General features: G+C 47.8%; 1 protein-coding gene across 1 annotated transcript in view; it reads left to right on the top strand.

The window, feature by feature from the left end:
- Window positions 1-2,160: 2,160 nt before the first annotated feature.
- SPATA21 (spermatogenesis associated 21) overlaps window positions 2,161-9,763 on the top strand; it is a gene marked incomplete at both ends in the record, with an annotated part of 34,944 nt that continues 27,341 nt past the window's right edge. Inside the window, 4 exons of the mRNA XM_080691325.1 lie at window positions 2,161-2,172; window positions 2,301-2,552; window positions 5,665-5,711; window positions 6,611-6,809. Of these exons, the coding sequence (XP_080547451.1) occupies window positions 2,161-2,172; window positions 2,301-2,552; window positions 5,665-5,711; window positions 6,611-6,809 (510 nt within the window). The remainder of the gene's footprint in view (window positions 2,173-2,300; window positions 2,553-5,664; window positions 5,712-6,610; window positions 6,810-9,763) is intronic.

The following is a 9,763-nucleotide window of genomic DNA, read 5'->3' as shown; positions in this document are numbered from 1 at the left end:
ATATATATATATATATATATATATATATATATATATATATATATATATATATATATATATATATATATTAGGGCTGAGGTGTAGCTTGGAGGTAGAATGCCGTTCTCCAGTACAAATAAATAAATAAGGCCGGGCGTGGTGGCGCGTGCTTGTCATCCCCGCGCTTGGGAGGCTGAGACAGGAGGATCGCGCAGGTTCGAAGCCAGCCTCAGCTGCTTAGTGAGGCTCTCAGCAACTTAGTGAGACCCTGTTTCCAAATAAAATATAAAATAGGTCTGGGAGTATAGCCCGGAGGTAGAAAGTCCCTGGGTTCCACCCACAGTACCACAATAAATAAATAAATAAATAAATAAATAAATAAATAAATAAGGCTGGGAGTGTAACTCAGAGACAGAATGCCTTTTGTTTCAAGCCCCATTATAAATAAATTAAAAGTTAAGCTGGGCATGGTGGCGCATGCTTGTAATCTCAGCATTTGGGAGGCTAAGACAGGAGGATGGGGGTTCATGGACAGCCTCAGCTACTTAGTGAGGCCCTTTGCAACCCTGTTTCAAAATAAAGAATAAAAAAATAGGGCTGGGGGTGTAGCTTGGAGGCAGAATGCCCCTGGGTTTCATCCCCAATACTGAAAAAAAAAAAAGTTTGTGTAGGGCACGTGGTGGAGAATGTGAGGTTCCTTGGCAGGAGAGACCCAGAGGAAGCCTTGCCATTGGAAACCTCGAGGTCCCCGAGATAGATGGACAGATGTTCCCAATTTCTGTGCCTTAGGAGCACCCAAGAACATGGAGCATCTAAGTTGCCAAGGCTGGCTTTGAATTTGCGATCCGCCTGTCTCTCAAGTACTAGGATTATGGGCAGGCGTGTGCTCCAGCTGCCGTGACAGTTTTGGACTCTGTTGAAGTGCACATTATTATTATTATTATTACTATTATTATTATTAATTATTATTATTATTATCATCATCATTATTATCATTATTATTATCATCATTATTATTACTATTTTGGTACTGGGATGGAACACAGTGACTTTCTACCTCTGAGCTACATCCCCAGACCTATTTTATTTTTATTTTGAAAATATTAATAGGGTCTCACTGGGTTGATGAGAACCTCACCAAATTGCTGAGGCTGTTCTTGAACCTCTGATCCTCCTGTCTCAGCCTTCTAAAGTACCAGGATTACAAGCATGTGCCACCATGCCTGGCTCATATTAGTATTTTGTTTTTGCGTGTGTGTGTGTGTGTGTGTGTGTGTGTGTGTGTGTGGTGCTGGGGCTTGAACCCAGAGGCATTCCACCTTCAAGCTACACCCCTAGCCCAATTTTATGTTTTATTTAGAAACAGCATCTCGCTAAATTGCTGACAACCTCACTATGTTGCTGAGACTGGCTTTGAACCTACAATCCTCCTGTCTCGGCCTCCCAAGTACTGAAATTATAGGCTGTGCCACCATGACCAGCTCACATTAGTACTTTAAGGGCTCTGCTAGCCAGGCGTGGGGACACACACTTGTAATCCCAGCACTTGGGAGGCTGAGACATGAGAATTGCATAGGTTCGAAGCCAGCCTCAGCTACTTAGTGAGGCTCTCAGCAACTTAGTGAGACCCTATTTCTTTCTTTCTTTCTTTCTCTCTTTCTCTCTCTCTCTCTCTCTCTCTCTCTCTCTCTTTTTTTTTTTTTTTTGGTGGTACTGGGGTTCCTGGAAGCCCTTCTACCTCCGGGCTCCACTCCCAGACCTATTTTTACATTTTATTTTGGAAACAGGGTCTCCTAAGCCAGCGCACATGGCTAGCTTCGAACCTGCACGATCCTCCTGTCTCTGCCTCCCAAGTGTGGGGATTACAAGCATACGCCACCACGCCTGGCGAGACTCTATTTCTAATAAAAATATAAAAATAGGTCTGGGAGTGTAGCCCAGAGGTAGAAAGCCCCTGAGTTCCATCCCCAATAACACACACACACACACACACAAAAGGCTCTGATAATTCCTGCAAGAAAAAGCCTGCTTCATTTTGTTTAACTCAGAATGTTCTACTTTCAAACTTCACACAGCAACTCAAGGGACCAATATAACAAACGACACCCCAGAAGAAATGGTGCTATAGGGGAAAGTGTGTGGGTTTGGGGGTCCAAAAGGCCAGGGTTCGAATCCTGATCTATGAGCAAGCAGGTAGGTCTTGGGCCTTGGGCGCGAATCTCTGCCTGCCAGAGCCTCGGTCCCTGGGTGACTGTGAGAGGGATGCAGGCGGTGCGGAGCCGGCGCTCTCTGTCTGCTGTCAGTGTGTCCTTTCGCGCCAGGCCTGGCCTCCGCCCCACAGGCTCCACCTGGGGTCCTGGGCTTGGTGGGACCTGACTGGACCTCTCCTGTGGGAACGCAGCAGCCGATGCCCCTCCCTGGGCACCCTGGCTGGCCTTGGCCCAGTGGACGGCAGGAACACTCAGCTGTACGTGGAGGGCAGGACCGAGGCGCCAGAGGCCCGGCTGAGTCCTTACCTGCGCGCTGTCAGACACAGGATGGATGCTGAGCCCACCGTGGCAGGAACCGCCCAGGTGGGGATCTCCGCCCCTCGCGTTCGGCCCCCTCGGCCGCCAGCTAGCCCCTTTCCCTGTGCTTGCTGGATCCCTCGCTGGGTGCTTTAGTGAAAACTCTTACACACCGGGCACGGTGGCGCACGCTTGTAATCCCGGTACCTGGGAGGCTGAGACAGGAGGATCGCAGGTGCTGGCCAACCTCAGCAACTTGTGAGGCCCTCTGCAACTTAGTGAAAGCCTGTTTCAAAATAAGGAATAAAACCAGATGTGGTGGCGCACATGCTTGTAATCGAGGTACTTGGGAGGCTGAGATAGGAGGATCGAAGCTTCTTGGCCAGCCTCAGCTGCTTCTGGAGGCCCTCCACAACTCAGTGAGACCTTGTTTCAAAATAAAGAGTAAAATAGGGATGAGCATATAGCTGGGAGGTAGAATGCCCCTGGGTTAAACCCCAAGTACCACACACACACACACAAAATAAAATAAAATAAATAAAAATAGAAAGCCAGGCGTGGCACTGCACACTTGTCATCCCAGCATTTGGGAGGCTGAGACAGGAGGATATTGGTTTGAGAACAGCCCCAGCTACTTAGGCCCTTCGCAACTCAGTAAGACCCTGTTTCAAAATAAAGAATAGAAAATAGGGCTGGGGTTGTAGCTCAAAGATAGACTGCCCCTGGGTTCTATCCATCCCCAGTACTGCAAAATAAATAAATAGATAAATAAAAATAAAATAGTGCTGGGGTTGTAGCTCAGAGGTAGAATGCCTCTAAGTTCAATATCCAGTACTATAAAAAAAAAAAAATTAGAGCCGGGCGTGGTGGCATGCTTGTAATCCCAGCATTCTGGATGCTGAGACCGGAGGATCACGGTTTGCGGACAGCCTCAGCTACTTAGGCCCTCTGCAACTTAGTGAGACCTTGTTTCCAAATAAAGAATAAAAAAAAATAGGGCAGGGGGTGTAGCTCAGAGGTCAGATGCCCCTGGATTCCACCCCAAGACCCGCAAAAATATAAATAAATAAATAAATAAATAGCCAGGTGTGGTGGCGCATACCTGTAATCCAGCATTTGGGAGGCTGAGACAGGAGGATCGAAGGTTTTCAGTCAGCCTCAGTTACTTAGTGAGGCCCTCTGCAACTCAGTGAGACCCTGTTTCAAAATAAAGAACAAAAGACAGGGCCGGGGGTGTAGTTTAGTGGTAGAACGCTCCTGGGTTCCATCCCCAGTTACACACACACACGCAAGCACACACACACGCCATATTCCCTTGGGTGAAGCGTTGCCCTCTCCCGTGTTATGATGGCGGCTCCCCCTGGCACAGCGAGAGGGCATGTAGGGGAAGAGACTTGAGAAACTGGGCAAACACACTGGGCTTCAAGCCCGGCGCACATTTGTAATCCCAGCATTCAGGAGGCAGAGGCCGGAGGATCGCGGTCCGAGGACAGCCTCAGCTACTTTAATGAGGCCCTTCTCAATTCAGTGAGACCCTGTTTAAAAAAAAAAAAAAAAAAGCTGGGCGTGGTGGTGGCGGACGCTTGTCATCCCCGCGTTTGGGAGGTGGAGACAGGAGGATCGGGCAGGTTCCTAGCCAGCCTGGCTGGTTTAAGAGGCCCTGTTTCCAAATAAAAATATAAAAATAGGTCTGGGAGTGTAGCCCAGAGGTTCAGAAGGGCACGCAGGAACCCCAGTACCACACACACACACACACACACACACACACACACACACACACACACAAAAGACTAAAAAATAGGGCTGGGCTTGCAGCTCAGAGGTGGGTTCCACCCATCCCATCCCTGGTACTGCAAAAACAAAAAACAAATGAACAAAAAAACATGCTGGGCTTCCTTCACCCACCCTTCATTTCTTTTACTTGTCTATCTGGGGCACTGGAGATTAAAACCAGGCACCTCTAAAACTATACCTCTAGCCCTGTTTGTTTGTTTTGTGGTACTGGGGGGTTGAACCACCTCTGCGCTACACTTCTTCCCTATTTTCTATTCCTTATTGTAAGACAGGGAGGGTCTCTTTAAGTTGCAGAGGGCCTCACTAAGTAGCTGAGGCTGGCTGCAAACCCTCAATCCTCCTGTCTCAGCCTCCCTAGCGTGTGCCAACACGCCTGACTTAATCCTGTTTATTTTTTTATTTTTATTTTTTGCAGTACTGGGAATCGAACCAAGAGGCATTCTACCTCCAAGCTATACCCAGCCCTATTTTTTTATTCTTTATTTTGAAACAGGGTCTCACTGAGTTGCAAAGGGCCTCACTAAAGAGTAGCTGAGGCTATCCTTGAACCCAGATCCTCCTGTCTCAGCTTCCCAAATGGTGAGATTATAAGTGTGTGCCACAAGCCGGGTGTTGTGGTGCACGCTTGTAATCCCCGCACTTGGGAAGCTGAGACAGGAGGATCACGCAGGTTCGAAGCCAACCTCAGCTGCTTAGTGAGGCTCTCAGCAACTTAGTGAGACCCTGTTTCCAAATAAAATATAAAATGGGTCTGGGAGTATAGCCCAGAGATAGAAAAGCCTCTGGGTTCCACCCCCAGTACCAATAAAAATAAATAAAAAAAAAATAAGTGTATGCCACCACGCCCAGCTTAGCCCTGTTTATTTTAAAACAGGGTCTTGCTAAATTGCTGACGTCCTTCAACCTGTAATCCTCCTCTCTTAGCCTCCCAAGCACCACTGTGTCTAGCCGGAATCTTTTGTGATAGCAATTTTAAAAGTTAATCAGTAAAGTTGTTTGCGTGTGTTGTGTTGACTGGGGCTGAGGCTGGAGCTGAGCCAAGTCTCTGGCTCCAGGGCACTTCACCAGAGAATGAGGGAGCGTGATGGAGCTCACCCAGAGCTGGAGCCATGCAGTCGCGGGAATTGCGGCAGGCCTCCTTTGAACCCGGGGATGGTCTTGATGTCCCCAGGTGCTCTTTGGGGCAGGGCCCTTGGCTCAGGTACTAATCTGGATGCCAGGTTCATTCCAGAGCCGTTAGTGTACCTAGCCTCTCCTCAGCTCTCCAACACTGTCCCCAGTAAGAGCAGGGAGACCCAGGGAGGAGGGTGGGAATTGCCGCCCTGGCCTTGGCACCCCTATCAAGGCTGCCACTGAGTCAGCGCCACGGTCTCCTCTGTTTCAGGTGATTCTTCCAGAAGCCATAGTGCTGGGCAGCAGGAAGCAGCCTCTGTCAGCACCAGGAGGGCCGGAGGAGGGGCCTGAGCTTGGGATTCAGGAACCCAGGCCTCCAGCAAGACCAGAGTGAGCTGGGGGCTTCCCAGGGAACGGGGCCAGGAGAAAAACCCCTGGGGGAGAGAGAATTGAGAACTCCCAGACCCAGGCAGGTCCCCTGGGCCACAGCACCCTGCCTCCTCTTCCACAGAACCAGGGGCACTTAGTCACTGCTGGAGTTGGCCTTCGGGCTGAAATCCCCCACTAGGCCACAGACTTCTTTCGTGTGTCTTTTTCAAGGACCATTTACGTGTCCTGTTCAGCCTTAAGTCCCTTGTGTCTGGTACTAGACCTGGCACAAAAATAAATGCTTAATAAATTTTTATTCACTCAATTAATAAAAGAGTAAGAAAAAAACAAAGTTTGGAGGTAGACATAATGGTGCACGCTTGTAATTCCAGCATTTGGGAGGCTGAGACAGGAGCCTCAGCTACTTAGTGAGGACCTTTGCAACTCAGTGAGACCCTGTTTCAAAATAAAAAATAAAAATAGAGCCAGGGGCATAGCTCGAAGGTAGAGTGCCCCTGAGTTCCATCCCCAGTACCCCAGCACAAAAAAAGAGAATAAAAAATAGGGCTGAGGATGTAGCTCAGAGGTAGAAGGCCCCTGGGTTCCATCCCCAGTACCACAAAAAAATAAAAATAATAAATATGGGCTGGGGGTAGCTCAGAAGTATAAGGCTGCTGGGTTCCATCCCCAGTAACAAACAAACAATTGAATCCTGACTCCCTGTAACACTGACATCAAAGTGTGCGTGACTTCTTTCTCCCGAACATTAACTCTGCACCTCTGCAGGTGCTGGTGTAGAAATCAAGCCTGGGGCTGGGACCTGAGGTCCTTTCGTCTATGTTCCCCAGGAACAAGCAGTCATCCGGGGAAGCCCAGGAAGAGCCCAGGGAACCCCGAGCAGACCAGGAGCAAGCTGAGCCAGGAAGCGAGTGGGGGCTGCTGCCTTCTGGGCTTCCTGCGACCCCTGAAGGGTTGGAGAGGGAAGACTATCAGGGGAGACGGCAGACCCCAGGCTCTGTGGAGGAGCGGCCCCGTGAGCGCTGCCAGGTAACCTCAGGAGACCGCCTTGCCACCACGCCTGGCAAATATTTATTTATTTATTTATTTATTTATTTATTTATTTATTTATTTATGTATGTATGTATGTATTGGGGATTGAACCCAGGGGCATTCTACTGTCCTCTGAGCTACAGCCCTGGTCTCTGTCTGTTTGTTTTTTTAAGTTGCTAAGACTGATTTTTTTTTTTGGGGGTGGTACTGGGGTTCCTGGAAGCACTTCTACCTCCGGGTTACACTCCCAGACCTATTTTATATTTTTATTTGGAAACAGGGTCTCTTAAGCCAGTGTGGCTGGCTTCGAACCTGCGCGATCCTCCTGTCTCTCTGCCTCCCAAGCACGGGGATTACGAGCGTGCGCCACCACGCCCGGCCCGCTAAGACTGATCTTGAGTCTGTGATCCTCCTGTCTCAGCCTTCCAAGTATTAGAATTACAGGTGTGTGCCATCTCATCCAGCTGTGCCCCTTCTTTTTTTTTTTTTTTCTCTGGTACTGGGAATGGACCAGGGGCATGATACCTCCGAGCTACATCCCCAGCCCTATTTTTTTTATTCTTTATTTTTTGAAACAGGGTCTCACCAAATTACAAAGGGCCTCAATAAGTAGCCAAGGCTGCCTTTGAACCTGCAATCCTCCTCTCTCAGCCTCCCAAGTACTGAGATTACAAGGGTGTGCCACCACGCCCGGCCAAAAATGTTTTTCTCTTAATCTGTGACTTGTCTTTTCCTTTCTTTTAAGATGACTTTCAAAGAACAGAGTTCTTTTTTTTTTTTTTTTTTTTTTTTTTTTGGTGGTACTGGGGTTCCTGGAAGCCCTTCTACCTCCGGGCTACACTCCCAGACCTATTTTTACATTTTTATTTGGAAACAGGGTCTCCTAAACCAGCGCACACGGCTGGCTTCGAACCTGCGCGATCCTCCTGTCTCTGCCTCCCAAGCGCGGGGATTACAAGCGTGAGCCACCACAACAGGCCGAACAGAGTTCTTAAACTGGGCGTGGTGGTGCACATTTGTAATCCCAGTATTTGGGAGGCTGAGACACGAGGATCACAGGTTTCCCATTAGCCTTAGCAATTTAGCGATGCCCTTTGCAATTTAGTAAGACCCTGTTTACAAATAAAATAGGGCTGGTGGTGTAGCTCAGAGGTGTAATGCCTCTGGGTTGCACACCCAGTACCACACATGCACACACACAAAAGAACAAACAGTTCTAAATTTTGAGGGATTCGAATTTATCAATTTTTTTCTTCTGTGGCTTAAGCTTTTGATATTATATCTTAGAAACTTCTGCTTACCCCAGGATCACATGGAATTTCCTTCAGAAGTTCTATAGTTTCAGATTTAACACTTAAGATTATATCTGAATTAATTTTTTTTATACAGTGGAAGTTTGAGATTAAGTTTTTTGTTTGGTTCTGTGGTACTAGGGATTGAACCCTGGGATATTTTACCTCCAAGCTATACCTCCAGCCCTAAGTTTCAGAGGGCCTCACTAAGTAGCTGAGACTGGCTGTGGACCTGTGATCCTCAGGTCTCAGCCTCCCAAGTACTGGAATTACAAGTGTGCACCACCATGCCCCGCTTTTAAAAAAAAAAAGTATATATATATTTAACAAGGCTATCCAGTTATTCCAGCACCATTTGTAAAGACCACCCTTTCTTGAACAAAATTGCACTTTTTTTTTTTTTTGGTGGTACTGGGGTTCCTAGAAGCCCTTCTACCTCTGGTCTACACTCCCAGACCTATTTTATACATTTTTTTTTGGGGTGGGGGAAACAGGGCCTCTTAAGCCAGTGGGGCTGGCTTCGAACCAGCACGATCCTCCTGTCTCCGCCTCCGAAGCGCAGGGACTACAAGCGTGCGCCACCCGCCTGGCCAAAATCGCACTATTATAAAAAAAAATCAAGGCAAATGTGGTGGATGAGGCTTGTAATCCCAGTACTTGGGAAACTGAGATGGGAGGATACAGATTTATGGTCAGCCTTAGCAACTTAGGCCCTCCGCAACTTAGTGGAGAGCCTGTTTCAAAATAAAAAATAAAGGCGGGCGTGGTGGCGCACGCTTGTAATCCCAGCGCTTGGGAGGCTGAGACAGGAGGACCGCACAGGTTCCAAGCCAGCCTCAGCTACTTAGTGAGGCTCTCAGCAACTTAGTGAGACCCTGTTTCCAAATAAAGTATAAAATAGGTCTGGGAGTATAGCCCGGAGTTAGAAAGCCTCTGGGTTCCACCCCCAGTACCACAGACACACACAAAAACAAACAAAATAAAAAATAATCTAGAGGTGGTGGCACATGCTTGTAATGCTAAACTTGGGAGGCCAAGACAAGAGGATCACAAGTTCACAGCCAGCCTCAGCTACTTAGTGAGGCCTTCCCAACTTAGTGAGACCCTGTTTCAAGATAAAGAATAAAAATAGGGCCAGGGTTGTAGTTTGGAGGTAGAATTTCCCAGGGTTCAATCCCTAGTACCACAAAAAATAAAATATAAAAAGGGGTAGGGATGTAGCTCAGAGGTAGAACCCCACTGGGTTTCATCTCCAGCACCACAAAGTAAATTAATAAAATAAAATAAGGGGATATTCTTACTGTTCCAGGCTCCCATTGGAAAGCATGCCGTGACTTTGGGTAACCATGCCTTCGCTGGGCCTCAGTTATTGTTTTTGGTGGTGGTAGGGTCTGAGGATGGAATCCAGGGGCATTCCACCTCCAAGCTATACCCCCAGTCCTTTTATTTATTTATTTATTTATTTATTGGTGGTACTGGGGTTCCTGGAAACCCTTCTACCTCCAAGCTATACCCCCAGTCCTAGTATTTATTTATTTATTTATTGGTGGTACTGGGGTTCCTGGAAACCCTTCTACCTCTAGGCTACACTCCCAGACCTATTTTATACTTTTTTTTTTTTTTGTGCGGGTCAGGGGATGGAACCCAGAGGCATTCTGC

Source organism: Muscardinus avellanarius, assembly GCF_963383645.1.
Source record: "Muscardinus avellanarius genome assembly, chromosome: 3".
Taxonomy (NCBI): Eukaryota; Metazoa; Chordata; class Mammalia; order Rodentia; family Gliridae; genus Muscardinus; species Muscardinus avellanarius.
Note: the sequence above shows the minus strand (reverse complement) of the source record. Positions and strands in the feature narration are given on the sequence as shown.